Genomic DNA, 20,052 nt, shown 5'->3' with positions numbered 1-20,052 from the left:
ATAGTAGGTGGCTGTTTTTCTTGTAGACTCCACTCGTATTTTAAGTGCCAGAAAAAAAGAAAACAGAATGAAGAATTTCAAGGATGGATGTAACTGATGTCATTATTATTGTTTTGCTCATATTTTCCAAAGACATCAGGATAACTTAGTTATTGGGAATTCTTTTGGCCACAGTCATTAAGTGACAATTTTTACAGCTCTGCTGTGGGATTTCTTACGATAAAGAGCTTAACTTCATCTGCACGTCAGAATCGACCCCGCCCATTGTCTTAGAAAAGGAAAAGGGACCCATTCATTTGTGAGGTTGTGCGTTTGGTTCGTATTGAAAATATCTTTGAGATTCATGTTTTCAAATGTTCTTTTTCTCTTTCGGTTCACAGTTTAATTCACTGTAATCGTGAATGAATACTGGACCGTTTCAGCATCTGTGGCTGTGTTTTTAAGAGTGCAGGGCTAGCACTTTTTAGCATTTGGAGCTAATGGGACTCTAGGCTAATTTGCTCTACAATCTACTGACAGAAACCAAGCTTCCTGGGTGGGTCCACTTGTTTTGCCCGTCTCAGTAAAAGCCTTGCTGCAACTGTGCTGCTAAAACCAGACACTGTGCATGTGTCTGCAGCCTTCCCTCTTGGGGGCTGGTAACATCTCCAGCTTGTCACTTTGCATTGTGCAGTTTTATTTCTGCACTGGCTCCATTTCCCAGCTACCACTACAATCCATCACTCCATTCACCATCTCATATGGCTGTAAAGAGATTATCACTACATCTAGACCTAGGAAGAAGCAGACAAGTTGGTGGACACCTTCATCTTTGACACTGATGCTTCTTCTCCTTCCATTCCGACTTGATGATGAAGCACCACAGCTCCACCTCTAGTCATTGTCCCTGATGAATCCTGTTTTGTTTTATTCTATGTTTGCAAAGCGTTTTAGGTTGCCTTGCTCTATAACAATGGATTTAGACCACCGTAGAGAAGGCACTCTCACTGTAGCTGAGGTGTTTTACTGCATGAGTGGCGAGATACTGTTCTACCAGAGCTGGGGGAAGCTTACCTCACCGAATTAATTTTCAATGTGTGGTCACATGAGAGCTCCACCAGCTAATTCTTGTTATTGCCTGGCAATGTGACACTTTGCATGTTGATTCCAATGAGGCATCCAGGGATTATCATGTTTCATGCTCTTGTGTGTAAGCATGTCAATACAAATCACACACAGGCATCCTTTTCCCATCCTCAGTGTTTGCTAATCCAAATTTTACATACTTCTTTTCATTTTTGCCAGTTTGTGTACTTTGTTTCTCTCCTGGCTTCCTTAGACCCAAACAAATGGATAATCTAAAAGAATGACATTTCTTCTATTGCAGACATGTAAAAGATGCAGAGTGCCACACATGGATAAATGTATTTGCAAGACTGGCGAAAGCTCCACTCGGTAATGTGACTCAGTGTTGGACTGCGGTCTGCTGACTTAATGACTGGACTTTTATGAAGAGACTGGAGACTGCACTACTGTTGTTAAAAACACCATTTGTTCCACTGCCGGTTGTCTGAACTACTCTATGAATGAGTTTTTATCAACAACTTTTTCTTGTTCCCTCTGGTCTCTAAATAATTTTTGACAGGCCAGTGTGTCACATGTAGCCAGGACTTAATACTGAAGGGTTTTCCTTGACTTTCACAGAGCTTGAACTGTAACCTCAGGGTGGTGGATTTTTCATGCGATTAGAGTAGTGAAGCCCCAACATTCCCATCATGCCTAATCCGTAGAGCCTTTTTGACAGCGACAGACACACCCTCCGTTGATGTGGTTCTGTACCTCAACTCATGGCTAACAGAGCCAGGAACTGATTGCAGTGTAACACATACATTTCAGCTATGTGGTTGACCAAAAAAAAGTTTTCATTGCAGAATATTACAAAATGTATTATCAGGCAATGAAATGTGCCTACCCGCAGAGACTGTGCCTCACTGTTGTGGTATGTGGTATCTCTTTCATATCCTTGGGTGTCTAAGGGTTTTGATGGAAATTAAAACAAGGAGAAGTTTAAACAATTATCCAAAACCCAAATATTTCAGTTTATCATCATCCAAAAGAGAAAAAGATGGTCAACAAGTCCGTTAATCAACAAATCGCTGCTGCACCACACTTGTGGCACAATCGGATCTTAATATTCAGTCAATAATAGAACCATTATGTTGAATAGCTCCCTTTTTTGGAAGTAAATTTTCAATTCTTTTCTTCTATTGGCATTCAAGAAGAACCCAATGTAAAGAGTTTTTAAGCTTAGAACCAAGCCAACAGGTGAGCAAATGTATCTTTATGCATCCATAAAATATTTGATTTGCTACAAAATGGGGGAAAAAAAGAAAACAGGAAATGGAGACTTAATGCAATTATTTTTTAAGTTAAGGAACTACTGAACCTCAAAAGGCATTGCTTACAATATCTGGCACTATGTGTGTAAATTAAACTGAATTTTGTGAGCAGCTGACACATTTTTGTTGTTGCTAGCTATCTTGTCACAGATGTCAATTCATATGTAAGAACAGAATCCAGACAGAAACATCGACAGCTCGCAAATGTCTGATTTTTTTGAAGCACTTATGAAATGTTGACCTTCTACACATTACAGCCCAGAAGCAATTTGTAAAGCTCAACTCTAAGAGAGGTTTCCTTCCTAAGCATGTCAGCAACATGAGCTGATCAGAACAAGCTTACCTGGGGGAGGAAAGGGTAATGGTGAGATGCAGTGTCAACTACATAATATGTGTATTAGGCTTCACTTTTTCATTTTCCTTTTTTGCTTGTCTAGCAACTGAATACCTCTGTGCTTGTGTGATGGGTTTTAGGTGTGAAAGCTGAGCAGCTCCGGAGGAGGGATCACGAGCTTGTAGTCCTTGTCTCTGCTGCAGGAGGTGCTCACTGATTGTTTTAAAAGCGCGCGCTACCACACGCAAGCACACAGAAATCACAGCGTGAAATGCACACCCAGACACATGGACGCCTTTACATAGACACACACCTGTGTGCCAGACTAACATGAAGACAGCCTGTGTTCAGACACACATGCGCGCGCGCACACACACACACACACAGAGGGAAAGTCCCGACTATGTGGATGCACTGTGGGTGGGTGGCCACGACCGGTGGCCTTTGGCTTTAAGTCCGAGGTGGGCTGAGAGTTTACGTTTCACCCCCTCAACATTCAGACACAAAGACTGGCTGTGTGTGAGTTTATGGCTTGATAAGATGAAGAGAAAACAGAGAAATGTTGGAGAAGTGGTTGTTGGGATGTGTCAGTGAGATTTGAGATGGGCAAACAAAGCAAGTTAAAGGAGAGAGAGATGTGACAAAAATGTAGAGATGGAGAAAGACAGATGGGGAGAAGGAAAGGAGAGAAATGAGAGAAATGGAGGGCGGCCAGATGGAACTCGGAACTCAAACTTCTGACAGCTTGTGGGAGGATTTTCTTTTGGGAGCGCTATTTCTGTTGAATGTGTGTGTTTGGATATGTGTGTTTTAACACTCCTTTCATGGTTAATCATAGTACAGCAAAAATGAACTTCCTCTTTGTTTACATTATTGCTTGTGGGTGTGTACACTGTGTTTCAACTATTGTGTATATGTGTGTGTGTGTGTGTGTGTGTGTGTGTGTGTGTATGCGCGCGCACGCACGCTCCCCATTACAACCGTAGTGTGTCTGTAATGTGCCATGAAACCCCAGGCCAGTGTGTTTAAGTCTGTAAGTCAATGCTGCCAGCTGGTCTGACCAGCAACTGCTGATCTGGATTCTGTTCTTAAATCCCTTACTAACGGGTCCTCTCGCTTCGGGAGCTGCTCTTGGATCAGGAGTAACTAAAGTAAGCCAGCGGAGCAGAGGAGAATGTGTGTGTGGGTGTGTGTTTTGTGTTGGTAAATTAAAGCTGGTCTCAGTCCAGCATTTAAAGGAGGTTTATGCAAGGTTGATGTAGTGCTATGAGTCAGGATAAAGAGGGATAATAATCAAAATAACGGATGATTTTGCCTGTGTGTGTGTGTGTGTGTGTGTGTGTGTGTGTGTGTGTGTGTGTGTGTGTGTGTGTGTGTGTGTGTGTGTGTGTGTGTGTGTGTGTGTGTGTGTGTGTGTGTGTGTGTGTCAGACAGTTCCCAGCTGTAGAGGGCATTACGCCAGACCCAAAGTCAGCCCCTATTGTCACCGTTAACGGTCGGCCTGCCGTCTGCTTTATCAGCATAATTCTCTCTGTTCCTCTCCCTGGCTGTTCTTTTTGTCCTTTTATTCTTTGTCTCAATCACTTTTCACTTTTCTAGTTCACTTCTCCTGTCACTATCTACATTTATATTCTCTTTGTGCCTCTTGAAGAGCTGCAGACACAGGAATGATGGGTGAGGGCCACACACTGTCATACGCACACACAAGCTGCATTGCTAGACTGCTGCTACTGTTATTTCATACATCCTGGCTTTTATTAGCTTTCCTCTCCCTGCATTCTACCTGTGTGCTTGTTAAGGGCTTTATATATGGTGTATAACACTCAGCAGGCTGTAAATTTGCACTTGCTGATTAATAACATCAGCTCGAACCTTTTTAGTTATTTTCACTGCCTATGTACAATTTTCACAAAGAGCAAGGCTTCAGAAGTTAATGGCAGCACCTGTAGTGAGCAGGCCCCTCAGAGATTTGGTGGGCGTGTTGCCATATTGGGCTCCTGGTGGGTCGCCAGACTGGCTGTCAGCACCAGAACTGGATGTTGTCTTCACCTCTGTCTGACTCCTAAGCCCCCCCCTTTTTTTAGATTCCTCACATCTTTCCCCTGAGAGTCCAGCCTAATTTCTGTCAGAAATATGTAAAACCACTACGAATCATAACTCAAAGATGTTTATTGCTCTTTATCAAATGATACCAGCATTTGGAAATTCTGGCCCATCCCCCCTTTCACTGCCTCACAGGCAGGAGGAAATTGAGGACTTTAATGGCCCCGGGGCTTTATGAAAATAACAAATATTATAATGTTTTCCATTTGCAGTGTAATTCTTGTATGATGTGTCAAAAGTGTCACTAATTATGTAAATAAAAAAGCTTGTAATTATCTGGAATGTAACTGCAATCCATGCATTTACAACCATGTACTGTATTTAACAGACTGAGGATGGTGTCAGACACAAGTGGATTGCTTCCCACACTTCTTAGGACATGTGCATGGCCTGAGGCATTGATGGAAGTTTTTGTCCTTTGTCCACTTAATACCCATGAGATGAGTGAAGAAGGCTTTATTTATTTATTTTATTTATTACAGGGGTACTTCACCCAAAATAGATGAATAATTAACAAAGTTTTTTCACCTCACAACCATGTTTTATCACTAGTGCATCAGTTCTTCTTCACACCAAAATGCAATAGAAAGAGACAGCCTCTTATATTTAGCTTGAAGATAAAGGCAACCAACACAGGCAACCAACAGCAAACAACAGCAAACCTCTTCAAAAATGTGTGTACACGTACATCTTGCTTATCCAGCCATATGATGGGTAATCCACAAACACTTTGATTTGTGCCAAAAACTAACCAACTACATCCATGGTAGTGCTGAGTGCAATCAGCTGTGTTCAGTTGAGGCAATTCGCTCTCCCTCACCCATGCTTGTTCATGGTAAAGTGTTTGTGGGGTAATGAGCCTACACCTGGATAAAGAAGTGTAGAGGTGGGAATTGGATTGCCATTAGCTTCAAGAAGCTAACTGGACCTGGCTGTCTCTCTCTCCATTCTGGAGTCTCAAAGAGTTGACCAAGCACTGAAAGAGGATCTAATCAGTGCATACTTGAAAATACCCTTTTTTGGGTGGCAAAGAACAGATTTAAACTGCAATAAATTAGACAGCAGGGATTTGAATTACTAAGGAATGTGGTCTTTTATCAGTAATGCTTACCTTCTTTCCTCTAAGTCAGGACAGAGCTCCTGCACACACACACACACACACACACACACACACACACACACACACACACACACACACACAACCCTCCTCTGTAGCTACCAGCAGCACTGGTACAGCTGTCTGCCAAGCGTCAACATCCGTTTTTAACCCATATTACTCTGTATTTTGGTTAGCTTATTTTTTTTAGGTCCTCTATTTAGCCCATTTACATTGTTGAACTGAACCGTGGTTCACTTGGACCGAGTCACAACTTTTCAGGAGGACCATGGTTCTATTGTTTGGTCTGACTGTGGTCCGGGGGAGGTTTCACACCTGTCACATGGATATGATATTGTATCTTGCAGTCATACATGTAGAGGAACACACGCAGGCCTAGAAATAGAACTCTTAATAGCGTCATAGCAGAGACCCGTCGATAACAGTGTACAGTGTATCGGTGCATACCAACATGTGTGCGTGTTTACAGTATTTGACACTGTACTCGTGTGTACATGTTATACAAAACAGAGCATTCTTCCATTATGACTGGTGTTTCCCCTGAAACAGCTGTTTGTCAGACGGCTGTCACCACTCAGGTTTGGGGAAAAACAGAAGAGAACACATGCACTCCCTGTCTCCGCCTTCAGCAGCCCTCACTATTTGACTCTCAGAAACAGGTTCAGCCACATTTCAGGATTACACAAGCTCAGGTTAACACTGTAATAATGACAAACCTGCTGGCTGGCAGTACATTTAATCAGAAACACACCATGCGGATTGTCAAATTAGACTCAAATATTAAAATGGATGGTTTAACTTAGCTATTTGCCCAGCACACTGTAATGTACTATTGTTTGTATATATCATTTGCACTGTGATATCCATAGGGAGAAACTACTGCACAGGCCAGGGCAGATTTCATCATGTGCCTTAGAAAAAAAAAAACATTTTCTAATCAACCTGGGCATTCTAGGGCTCATCACATGACAGTAAGTCGTTTTTATACCTGGACTCTAAACTTTACCTGAACCCATGCATTATTTGGAGGTTTTATCATCCACGCTCCTTTTTTTTGGGTACCATCTGTATATCATTTTATTGTCTGCATGAAAGCTTCAATGCATATGCAAACCACATCTGGCCTCAGGTTGGCTGGACTAGCTCCTGCACTCAGGCATGACTGATCAGGAATGCACAGTCGACCGCACCCTTTTCTCCTTTTCAACCACTGGATGCAGGCCTCCTGGGTGTGTGTGTGTGAATGCCCTGCTCAGATTACCGGAGTTCATTTGTCTTGTAATCTATAGTGCCACTCCTTTCTCAAACTTTTTATTCTTTTCATGCCTCTTTCCTCTCTGTCTCCTTTTCCCTCTCAGTCCTCTGGTTGATGTGTACTTGTGAGCCACACTTAAATAAAAGGTTGACAGCTTGAGGGAGTTTTACATTATGAATTGTAAATATGTCATCAGTGCCGGACCAGCCTGTTTCACAGATGTGGATCGAACGCACACCCAGGCCTTTGTCTTCGTTATTGTGTCCTTGTTGTAGAAGTATGAGTTTGTGTGCAGGAATTCTACTCAATTCTCTTGTAGAAATACACACAGACATACACACACTTCTCCACAACATGGCACTTAAGCTTGGCTGCTGCCATGGGTCAGAGGTGAGCCGTCAGAGGTCAACACCTGCCTCACTTTTCCCTTTGCCTCTGTGGATAAACAGCACTCCCACATGACTCGTACATACACACATAAACACACACATTCTTAAGTGTATACAATTAGGAGGGGGAGCCTGAGAAGTTTCCTCCAAACTAAGCCAATGGCTTTTGCAAGAGAATAATAGAATTAAGTAACACACACACACACACACACACACAGTGCTCTCTGCTGCAATAATAGCTGTTAGAATAATGGAGCACGTGGCCGGAGGAATGAAGGGATTTGTCTTTTAACCAGAGTGAATTGACAAGAGTTGACTCCAGGGGTTTTGGCTGGCTTAGATTCTGCCTGTGTGTGTGTGTGTGTGTGTGTGTGTGTGTGTGTGTGTGTGTGTGTGTGTGTCCGTGAAGTGTCTGTTCCAAATATAGGCCTTGAAGGTTTAAAATGGCAGTCCTATCTTTGCAGTAGATCACTGTCTTTATACGCACAAGCTCAAACAAACCCACGATTATGCTTTATTTCCTTCAGGCCCTCAGATAGCGTTGTTTATTGACTTACATGTGATAACAAAATGTGAGGCATGGGCATACAAACAAATTAACACACAAACACAATTTTCTGGCCAATTTAACCTCACAATGAGGACTCAAGGCTCTGTTGGGAAATACTTTACAACTCTGTGTCCAGGCTGATAGCGGCCCCTTGTGGTAAAACCAAGTAGTTACAAACAAATGAGTCAGGAGGAACAAGAATGTTTAAAATCAGTATTTATTGACAACATTGATAGTTCCATATTGAGTAAGTAGCTGTGTGGAAAGATTAGCCCTAAATGTTGCTGTTGAGGCTGGATTGATCCCCTAACATTTTACATTTGCACCAAAAAAGATTATGTAAAGATCTATTAGAGTAAAGGTGATACATTCATGACAGTAGGTTTCCAACCAAGTCACTGTATTTAACCATGAAAACAATTATTATTTGATCTAATAGTCAGTTCTGTTGTCAAGAAAAATGCCAGATAATAGTGAACATGTTGAATTTTGTAGGAACTCATGGTGTAACTTCCAAATCCCTTTTTAAAATAACTGACCGAAGGAAAATTATTTTGTCGAAATGTCCTACCAAATCGAATGACAAAATATGACTATTGAGATGTACATCTTAAAAAAGTAGAATGAGATTGTTGGGGGCATAATGGTTGAAAAAATACTTTGATGGAAAGAGGAGATGTGATGTGTTTTGTACTATTTGTGATTTTTTTTGAACACCAATGCCAAAAACATGTGTCAGATTGTTCCAAGATGTGAAATAGTTTAGTGATCACTGAACTTTCTTCAAAATTTGAAAAATTAACCACTGTTTTTTGATTTGGTGAATGTAATTAAGGAAACGTAAAGATAAAGGAGTGTACGAATCATCCCGGAGGACAGTGGGGTTAAGAATCTCTGGCACTTTTATTTTAGAGGTCCTGAGCTGACAAACCTGATTACTACTGTAGATGAGTCAAAGCTGCAAAGTAACAAAAGGTAACGCATAATAATTGTCCTCAGTTTCACCAGAGGGCCGTCGTAGGCTGCCGGCCCTGCTCTGCCGCGCCCCTGGAGGTGTGAAGTTGCTTGACGTCTTTTATCCTTGGCCTCTATTTATGAGCTTTTTCCTTGCAGGTGTGTGAATGTGTGTGTGTGTGTGTGTGTGTGTGTGTGTGTGTGTGTGTGTGCGCGCGCGCGCTTGCTCGTTCAGCATTGCGATGATATTACCTATTGATTACCTCAGTCTCACACCGCTGTTCCATCATTCTTCGTGACAGTTTAAGTGTATCGCACTACCATTTATGAAATTAGTCACCCTGTATTAGTCATGTGACCCTCCCTGGGCTCAGATGGCAAACTGAGTGAGATACCCAGCACACACACACACACACACACACACACACACACACACACACACACACACACACACACACACACACACACACACACTCACACAGTCGCACATATGGTCTCACAGTGTATGCAGATTAATAATTGAATCAAACAACAATCAAATTAAACCATGTAAGCATAGCACATCACTCCTGACAAAGTTGTGTGTGTGTTTTAGAACACAAACCCTGTATAACCCCGCAGCAGTCCACCCACTCTCCTCCCAGTAGAGCCCCCCTGTGTTTTTCCTGTCAGTGGTAGTGACGCATCACTCCTCTGCAGAGCCTCATGGGAGACTGCAGCAGTCACCTTTTCCCACTCTAGACACCACAACACTCTCAGTTTAATGTCACTGGTTTTCACTGCTCAGCAGAATTGATACGATTAAAATTATGAATGCAAGGACTGACCGTGAGGGACAATTGTAGGGCAACTTAAAGACAACGGGGAGGTTTTAAGACATTCTGAATAAAAATGTCAATTCATACAACAAGAGGCATTCTCACTCCGTGTACATCTGTCAAGTTTTACTCAGCTGGGATGTTAGGATTTTGACAAAAATCTAAACCAAGATTATTTTGGTCAGTATTGAGATCCCAGTAATTTAACCCAGTCACTTACTGCCTTGAGAAACCTCTCTTGCTTATTGTCTTTCTTAGCTGGACTCCTTGAAACCAACGTGTTTCCAAACAGCTGTCCTGTCTTTTCCTTTGTTGCTGTCCAGGGGTTATCTTCCTGCCATTCTTTCACATAAACGAGCGCATAATTACTAAATGGAGTACAATACAATTTTTTTTTTATCTTGATGATCTTGTTTTTATAGTCACTGAAAGCTTAAATTGTAACTGAAAAATGGTTTTATTGTCAAAGTCTAGGTAACTAGAAAGATAAAGAGGATAAAGAGGGAGGGATGAGAGTTTAATAAACAAATTGTAGATGGTATTTGAGATAGGAAAAAAAAAATCAAGTGAGTTTACAATATATTGTTGTGAAGTTGGCACATAAGTGACAGAGGGAGATGTCGTGGAGCTCAAGTGTAATAAATGTCCTAAATTCTGCTAGTCGAGGTGAAGGCTCAGCTCTCTGGTTGAAAGAGAGGTCAGACGTCATCTCAGTACAGGTCAAACAGGAATCAGGAAGTAACAGCAGACAATACTGTCATTACTGGTGTGAGATGCTTATAAGAACAGGATACAGTGCGCACGCACACAAATACACACACACACGCACACAAATACACACACACACGCACACACACACACACACACACACACACACACTACATCTGATCAGTATCTTTGCAGGAGTCAAAACTGAACATGAGTACAGTGAAAAAATGCAAATGCATTTGCGTGTGTATGCGAGGAGAGAAGGCTCCTCTTACCCTTCTGTGAAATTTAAACCATCTTCTCTATGCACCAAATATAGAATTAAGAATACACACACGTGGGTTAAATACTTCCCTGGACTTTTATCACTTCCTTTGAAGCGCATCCTAATTTTAACTGATAGACACAAAACAAAACCAAAAGACCACATTTAAACTAACTATGCAAAAGATTTGCCTCTGCAAAAATCTTTATATCTCCAAAGGCTGGTGTGGTAAAGTAGACTTTGTCTCCAAATGTGGCCTAAACGCAACAAAAGTGTAACTCCCATACATCCGTCCAAGTGAGTGTGTGGTGCTGTAATAAAAGCCTTCCCCTGTGGTTGTAGCTGAACACCAGTGTTTAACTGGCTCCATGAATGTGTTGAGATCCATGGTGAAACTGTACTTACCGACTGTTTTTGTTCAAATTCTCCTGGGACACTGAGTCACAACTGTTGTGGAAAAAGACGGTTGTGGACTTGATGATCTACTAAATACTTCTTAATATGTGTGTGTGTGTTTGTGTGTTCATGTGTTATGTCCAGGTAGGCATGTTTATTTATTTATTTTTTGTGTGACTGGTCGATGTGTATCAGTTTCAGGCGATGCCAGTGTGTGAGGTCAGATTTTGTTACTGAGGTCCGGCTGCTCTCGTGTCATTCTTGACCGCTCTGGTGTTGTATGAATGTTTGTTTGCATTGATGGAAGCAGTCAGAGATCAAAGGTGAGAGACAGAATTTAGGCACTGCACTGTTTGAGATGACAGGTATAACCGCTGAGATCAAATTTAGAGATTGTCAGTGAGGTTTTGTGACACCATGTCCCCTCACTGCACTGCAAAGGGTAATGGTGCAGTGTATGTAGTAGCATTGGCAGTAGTAAGTCAGAGATCAAAGTAAGAGATCAAAGTCAGAGCCCAGAGTTCAACACACAGACTTGTCAAGGAGGTTTTGTGACATCGAACAATGTACGCAAGTGTGAATCCAGTTCATCTTTGATCAGATATGTGACTTGTAAAGCCTGTTTGAACAGCAGCTTGTTGAGGGTCTGCATTGTTTCACCACTAATCACTCCGACTGTGTCTTTGTATCCTTTATGTTAGTGCTGTTTCTTTATTACTCAAGCAGTATAATTTCACTGGGATAAAGTTAATGATACTACAAATATTTGTAAGGTAAAAAGCAACATTTGAGATCAAACGTAAGGCCAGGGCCTTTTTTTTTATCTCTTTCAAACCCTTCAGACTTTTCAGTTCAAATATCAAAAAGTTCTGCTCCTTCAGGACTTTATGTGATGTGTTCTTCAGATTTATTCCTTTTATACCGTTTAAAAAGTTTTCAATTTTTTTTTGATAAAATGAAAGGTAATGTATAAATTCAAAAATCATACTTTTAAGTTTCCCAACAGCATTTACATAAGAAGAAAAACACTTTCCACAGACGTAATTGTCTCTTCTGTTGCACAGCATACTCACTGTATTTTCTGCTGGAAACGCTTAATGTAGTTTGCTTATAAGTTTAATTTCTTTATGAAATAAACAAACAAACAGATTTTTAGTAGTTACATCATTAAGCAACAGTTGAAATCCAACTGTCAGCTGAACTCTGTCAAAGAATGCCTTACCACGAGTTTCACTTTTGGACCGAAGGAGCCCAAACCATGTGACCTCCATGTCTAACACGGTGGAGTGTGACAGATAACGGGTTGAACACACTGATGATCATCACTGCTGTCACGTCTGTGTGTGTTGGTTTAAGGGAAAGGAAACAAGGAGATTTATAAAATAGAGGTGAGGTTGAAGTGGAAGCAGGATGCTGACCTCTGGTGCTGACCTTTGACTTTTCAATTCCCTTCGGGGCTACAGCTTTTCTTCCGGAGAAGAGAAAATCAATAAACCAAACTGGCCCTGCCATGTTTATTTTTTCCTGGTAGATACTGTGTTGCTGAATGGCTGTCATCCATATTTGCTTATTGGAATCAATGTGAACAAAGTTAATCATTTTCTTCGTGAGAGTCATTAACATGTGTTTTAATGACGTCTTCCTTCCATCATCGCTCTCTCCTTTCATGACCGACTGATCCCTTCATCTCTACTCGGCGGAGGGCAATGCTGGTGAATTATTAAAGGCCTTGGCTTTATGTGACATCAGCGTGGACACAGGTCTTACAAACATATGTGCTGTGTGTTGGGTGCTCATGTTTGTAGATTAACATGGGATTTCAGAATTTGGCCCTTTGGGTAAAGCAGGATTGAAGAGATGGTCTGTTTCCTCTGTAAAGGGAAAAGTAAAATGAGGTCGGGGACCTGACAGAGCAAAGGGGGGTTAAAGTCTCAGTTTACAACGTGTCCTCACCACAAGTGCGGGATCAGCTTTCAGTAGTGTCACGATCCATAAAAGCAGATCCACAATTCTGGATTCAAATCAATGTTGAACCCATTTTCCCCTGCCGTAATCTAGTGAGTGCTAACAACAAAGTCAAAGTGTATAAATGCTCTAACACAACACTTGGACACACACACAGTTTATTGTCACACCTTGGTGGTCACACACTCCCTCTGCGGTTACACATGGGTGGGAAAACTCCACCTCCCTAACACACTTGCAGTGCCACATAAAGACTTTGTTTTTGTCCCCGAAGGCTTCGTGTGCTATTTTAATCGACTTCAACTATATGTTGTGCAGCAATGTCCACTTCTTTGCTTTTTCGTAAAAGTCTCACTGATAGATGCATATTTGTGTGTGTATTTGTAGCAGGGGCTGTTTGTGCGGTGCTTAGACCAGTTTTTAAGCCTCATCTGTAGCCTCTAACTCTGCTGCACCTCGGGCATGAAAACAGTCTTGAAAATACAGATCAGTGATAAATCGTCGCTTCAAAATGTTGTGGCTTCCTTGTGTACTTGGTATCCAAAGAGACTATAGTTGGAGACTCATAGTGTATGTTAAAGTCAGCAGTTTTTTATTAATTGAATGACATCATTCAGTTTGGCCAGCAACTTATTCAGCACTGCCAAGCAGCTCAGAGGGAGGGGGCTAAATGCTGTGGCAGAAAAGGAAGCAATCGAGGTGTTAAAGAATACAAGAGGAGGAAACAGAGGCAAAGGTGGTAAAGTAGGTGTGAGGGAGGGCAAAAGAAAAGAGCAAGAAGGGAGTGGTTGCCATGCCGGCATCTGGATGGAGGGGAGGAGCAGCGATCAGGGATCCCAGTAAACATAGTTGGATGGAGGGCGGGACAGAAGAAGGGACGGACTGACTCGTATTTCAGCACCGTGGCTGGGTGTAATCCTAACCCTACACTCACATAGTCAATTCTCCGAGTTCCAAACTTCAACTCTTGAGAACTGACCAAGTCCAGAGCTCAGGGAATCCTCACCAGTGCATACACCAGCTGATTGGAAATCCAGATCCATAGGGTTTTCAACACGTGGACCACTAGGTCATCCACCAGGGAGAACTGTGCACCACAAACTGGGATTGAAACAGGTGCATTTTTTTCATATCTGAGAAGAAGAGAAGAGGAGAGCAGAGAAGACGATCATATTCTTTGGAAACCTAGAAAGGTGGCATCTTTTTCACCACTTCGCATCTGCTCACACACACCCCAGTGGATCTCTGTGTGTTTTTACCATTGTGCAATTATGGATGTAACTTCATCAGGCTTGGAAAAGACCCGGGAGATGCTGAAACATCTCAACCACTCGGCTTAACTGTCTGTCAGCTGGTGTGTGTGTGTGTGTGCGAGCGCGCACATGCACGCGAACATCTCAAGATAACGACACTCAAGGGCACACATGGTTGTAAAAATCAACTGTTTTGATTGAAAGGTAACTTTAATGTAATCTGGAAACCAGCCTCCAACACATCATGAAGTGGTAAGGAGTATTACAACCAACAGTGCACGCACAAGTGTGTCTATGTGAGTATTCACCACAGAGGGTCGGTGATTTTCCAGATTGCTGGATTGTGTAATTGCCCCTTTGGGTTTGGGAATCACGCCCGGAGTCTTGAGGCACAAAGGAAGAAGGGGGGGGAAAAAAAAAGAAAGGAGGTGATTTAGTTCTGGTTTTTGGGTTGTGACATTTCATGAAATGAAGGAGAGGCAGGAAGTTGAATCTGTCCGTGTCAAACTGAGCTATGGCTGCAATTCACTGTGGAACTAATTTAATAGTTAACATGGAATAGTTGGGAATTGTTTTATCATGTGTGCAGATCTGGATGCTGGATCAAGAAATGTTTGGAATCTCAAGCAGGACTTGACATCAATGTCAATTTAAAAATCTACATCTCAGGATTATTACTCCAGATTAAGACTTTATAAAACATTTTCATCCTCTGCCCTTCTTACTTGGATGTACATTTCTTATACGTGAGGATGAGAGGAGAAAGGAGGTCCGCTTCTTTTCGGAAGGAGAAACCGGCAGGCTTGTCACGGGCTCTCAGCTGGCTTAGCGTGTCCACCACCCTCTCCCGCCAGAGCATCTTTCACAGCCAGAGCGAGCTCCACAACCGGCACACGTACTCACACTCTCATCTTAATGCTGCCAACGGAGACGAAGAAGAGGACGATGACAACTGGGTGTATCAGCCCCAACACAAAATAGGTGAGAGCTGGGAAAAGATCGATGGGGCTCACTTTAACCCATAAAACCCACACAGTATTAGTGTTTGGTTTGGCTGCATCACACAAGCTAACTTGTCACAATGCTCCCAGCTCACTTCAGTAGATTGTTGCTATTACTCTCAAGCAGGAAGCCAGTGAATGACTTTGTTTACACGCACAAGCAAAAGCAAAAGCTAAAAAGTGGGTCACTTGTCTTTTTATGGCCTCTTGTTCTCCGTCTCCACATCCTGGCACCTCCTTGTTGCCATAGAGAGCATGTGCACGGACGCTGTTAGGTCAAAGGGCACTTTGTGTGTGTGATAGGTAAACAATGACTCCACGGGTCCGGAAGCAGTTGATGTCATAGACATGATGATGTCACAGGCTGGTGGCGATGTGCGTGCAGGGCTGGGAGAGAGGGTGTGTGCAGCTCAGTGCTGAAGAATAACTGTTTTTATTATAACAGAGCTCTTTCTAATTTTGGACACTGTCTCACCAGAGGTAAGAAGGCGGTTTATACTTCTCTCAGTACCTCTGGGATATTAGGTTTCGCAATGAAGCTGATTTATTGACCAGTTAACATGCACACTGGGACATGAGTTGATGTAACTGGATCTGAACCCTTACCTGAGACTGGAAAGAGACACAGACGCTGAGCCATAGTCTCATAACCTGCTTCATTAACTCCGATCCGCTTCGCCGTCTTCTCCAGCTGCAGTGACACTTTGTACTAAGCTCAGAAAAGCAAAAACATTCTAGTTTGACAAACAAATCATTCCAAATTTTAAGCATTCATGTTGAAATTATTTCAAATGATCTCTGAGGCGACACTTGAATGTAAAATATAGTCTCAGATACAGGGAAGCAGAAGTAGCTCTAGCAGTCTTCTGAAGCAAGCTTTAAAATGTATAGTTTTTAACATGTTTCTTCCATGCAACCACTCCTGGACCAAATTTTTTTTTTTTCTTATGAATAGGAATGTTTCTCTTTTTGTCAAATTAATAATCATTAAATAATACAATCAATACTAACAGCCAGTAACATCAGGATACTGAAGGAGTTCTCTCTTTCTCTGTAACTCTTGAATATTAATTAAATTATCTGATGAAAAGTCGCCATTTTGTGCTCCTCAGTGGAACCGCAGCTGCAGTCCTTCAACTGTTGTTGTGGTTTACTGCATATCTCAATCATTCCTGCTCACACACTGTCACCTCTGAACCTGCCCTTTCCTAAAACAGCTCAAGGCTGCACATGACTGGAATGTTTCGCAATCCTCACATTTATTTATTTTTTTCACCCGAAGCCGAAGGGTTGAAGTTGCGGCAGAGTAAATGGCCGCTTGTTTGGATTATCAACATTGAATTCGAAGCTCAAATGTCATTGTAAATATCGGTTTTGATGAAGATATTCTTAACTTTTCTTTCTGAAGACTTTTATTACCTCACACCTTGAATGTTCTTGTTTTTGGACAGGCGTCATTGTTGAATCCATCGGTTCATAATCTGACTGCTAGAGAATGATTTAAACTTACTGTAGTATTTATTGACAAAGATGGTCCCCGTGTGTGTTTAGAATCTTTTCTCATATCTGTGTCTGCTTTCCTTCTTACATGAAATCCTCCTACTTCTTTCTTTGCTTTTCTATGCAAGCCCTCATTCAAAAGTTTTTTTGTTTTTTTTGTTGATCATGGTTAGTTTGATAGTCTGGTAAGTTTGGGCTTCACATTGATTATCTGGTATTCAGGAAGCAGGTCCAAACCGATGAGTGACTAACAATAGTAATTGATCTAATTTACTGGTAAATTCTTGGGGGTGGGGTGGGGGGGTGATCGAGTGTTGTTACACGAGTGTGATTCCGTCTCTTTCTCTGTCTTTCATACCCACTGTCTGTATTTTAATTTAGCTTGTTCTGGGCCTGAGATGGTGTCAGAGACAGGTCAATATAAAATCATTCCTGCCACACACACACACACACACACACACACACACACACACACACACACACACACACACACACACACACACACACACACAGTATACGTATGCACCACACACAGGAAGCGTCTCATATGAATATCTGTCCACTTTTAGCTGTAAGTATTTTTAACATCTGGATCGTGCTTAAACATGCCTGCCAGGACCCATTACAAGACACATGGGCAGCCCGTGTGTAAATATAGCCCCAAAATGACTGCCTGTGGCTCCACAACCTGCAATTTTGACGCAGTCTCCAGCTCGACTGGTTGGGTGATTGCCTTGGTTGTCAAAGTAACGGGTGTTGGAGTGTTTCCTCATTGGGTCCATCCTGACCTTCCTTTTGGGACAACTGCAAGCCAATCATCTGTAAGAGAGCCATCTGATATTCAAGCTGCTGGTGGTCTTCCTGGTGAAGACTGGCACACTCACTGACTTGTGATACTTAAGGAACACAGAAAATGCAAAGTAGCACGACGTAAAAACTAACCATTATATTCGATCTTGTTTATTGTTTTTGCCAAAAAATCATGGCAAACAAACCGACCACATAAACTGAATAACAGGGAATGGATGCATAAAATTCTGTGAGGTCTGTCTCGTCTTATTTTTAACCTTCAATCCACCATATCAGGTTGGACTTGCTTTGTGTATGCAGAGTCTGAAATATGCAAAGGACTTTTATGTGGGAAAAGGTGTGCATGCTTGTAAAAGGTTAGGGTTAGGTTGAAGAAAAGTATTCAATTAGATTTTATGAAAGGAAGTAACAGTGTGAAATACGTAAACACACACCTTCGTAGTTTAGGTCAGAGGTCAGCGGCTCTGCAGACACGTTCATAACCACACACCCTAAAGTCCCATCAGGGATGATTGAGCCAGACTAAGTTTGTATCGTCTATATTTTGTTTTTTAAGGAAAATGCTGCAATTACCTTTCATAATACAGAAGTGTAACATACCGTATGCCAAAATTAATATCCCTGTAAAAGGCAAAATCAGCTAATTTTAAACGTCAGTCACTTGCACTGATGTTTCTATCAAGCTGAGCCCATACTAAAAACGTAACGTGAGTTGCGTCACTGGAATCACCATCCCAATACTTAGCGTCCGCAATTAGTTTTATCGACCGGTCTTCTTTATTAACGAAGAGCTGAAGAGCCGCACCATTCACGCTGTAATGGGCAGCCACATACTGGCAGCAGCCATCCCACTGCAGACAAACACAAATCTGGCTTCACTGTCACAGTAGAAAACACATTAGATCAGAGTCAGTGTGGGTGCTTAGATGACTTTCGGACTCCATAGATGAGACTGAATCCATGTCTAGCCTGTATAACAGCTGGGAATTTGTGCTTGACATGATTACTTCTTATGTGCCTTACATATCGTGTGTAAGTTTCCACGAACCTGATGACTCTGACTTGGCAAGTGTGAGTGCAGCATGTTAACATGCGAGTTTTGAGATTTAGAGATTTCAGTATTTAGAAAGAATTTTGTGAATATCTCCTCGCTGTGATATCAGTGTGTGATTTTTTTTTTATTAGTCTACGGTATTTAGGGCAACAGAATATTAACCTAAATATTCATCATACCTTGGCACAGTCCATACAGAACTGGTTTTCAGACTATCAATGCATCCAGTGAGCTATGTCTGAGTTAAAGGCTGCATGAAAGAGTATTTTAGGACATATTGGTTGATGAGAGATGCTTAACAAAATTTGAGAGGATTCAGATCAGACAAAACTCTTACATAACAGCCTTGCTTAGGAGTGTTAGCGCTACCTATGGGATAGATGCTACAGACAGTCCTCACACACACACTCATCAGCATGTAGTCCATGTCTAAATCCAGATTATCAGATGATAATTTGCTGTAAGGGAGGGAGACGTGATGTATAAACCAGTAAGGCCTCATTAAAAGACAGACGATGGAAATCTGGTGATGTGGCCCACAGCCCAGGTCTTGCGCACGCGTACGCGCACACACACACACACACACAAACACACACACACACACACACACACACAAACACACACACACACGCGCGCGCGCACACACTCCCCTGCAAAGAAAATATACACATTCAATCTAAAAGGGAAATGTATGTATTCTAATCATGATTTTATATAGTTTCTAATAACCTTCCCTTTTCTTTTCTCTCCTATGTGCCGATGATTTCACGTCTTCCTTCAGGTAAGTAACATCTGACACAGATTACAACCATTTTAAAGTATCTGCAGTTGATCCCAGATCAGCCCCGCTGTTCACTGAAAACCTCTACAAAGCCTACCGCACGACTTCACTGATGAAAAGGGGAGGTAGAGGATTATATTCCGGATTTTTTTTTTTTTTTTTTTTTTTTAAGGGATAAAGGTGCAGGATTACATTTATAGGATGCCCTCATGTTGGCCCAACACAAGCCACAAAGGAATTTAGAGGTGATGCTGATCTGACCTGTGCTTATCCAGATCTGGTGGAGTCAGATTTAGTCTTTTCCAGGTTTCTTCTCATTGTTTGGTTTCATATTACTGAAGCCTTTTGTTTACTAGAAATATCTTAGTTCATATCAGTCTTATCTCACACTGACGCACAGCAAACAGTAACAGAATGATTT

The 20,052-nt window shown here is 41.8% G+C and overlaps 1 protein-coding gene across 3 annotated transcripts in view; it reads left to right on the top strand.

Moving 5' to 3' along the window:
- nhsl1b (NHS-like 1b) overlaps positions 1-20,052 on the top strand; it is a 107,884-nt gene that overhangs the window by 34,112 nt on the left and 53,720 nt on the right. The window contains exon 1 of one of the 3 annotated variants that reach the window (XM_086189590.1): positions 15,001-15,466. The exons of the other annotated variants lie outside the window; for them this stretch is intronic. Within the exon in view, the coding sequence (XP_086045716.1) occupies positions 15,238-15,466 (229 nt within the window). The 5' untranslated portion in view covers positions 15,001-15,237. Of the gene's footprint in view, positions 1-15,000; positions 15,467-20,052 lie in introns of those variants that run through there. 3 annotated transcript variants of the gene reach the window in all.

This window comes from Aulostomus chinensis, chromosome 20, assembly GCF_037954235.1.
Source record: "Aulostomus chinensis isolate RoL2024-O1b breed Wild chromosome 20, RoL_Achi_v1.0, whole genome shotgun sequence".
Taxonomy (NCBI): domain Eukaryota; kingdom Metazoa; phylum Chordata; class Actinopteri; order Syngnathiformes; family Aulostomidae; genus Aulostomus; species Aulostomus chinensis.
The sequence above is the reverse complement of the archived record's forward strand: the minus strand, read 5'-3'. Positions and strand labels throughout refer to the sequence as shown.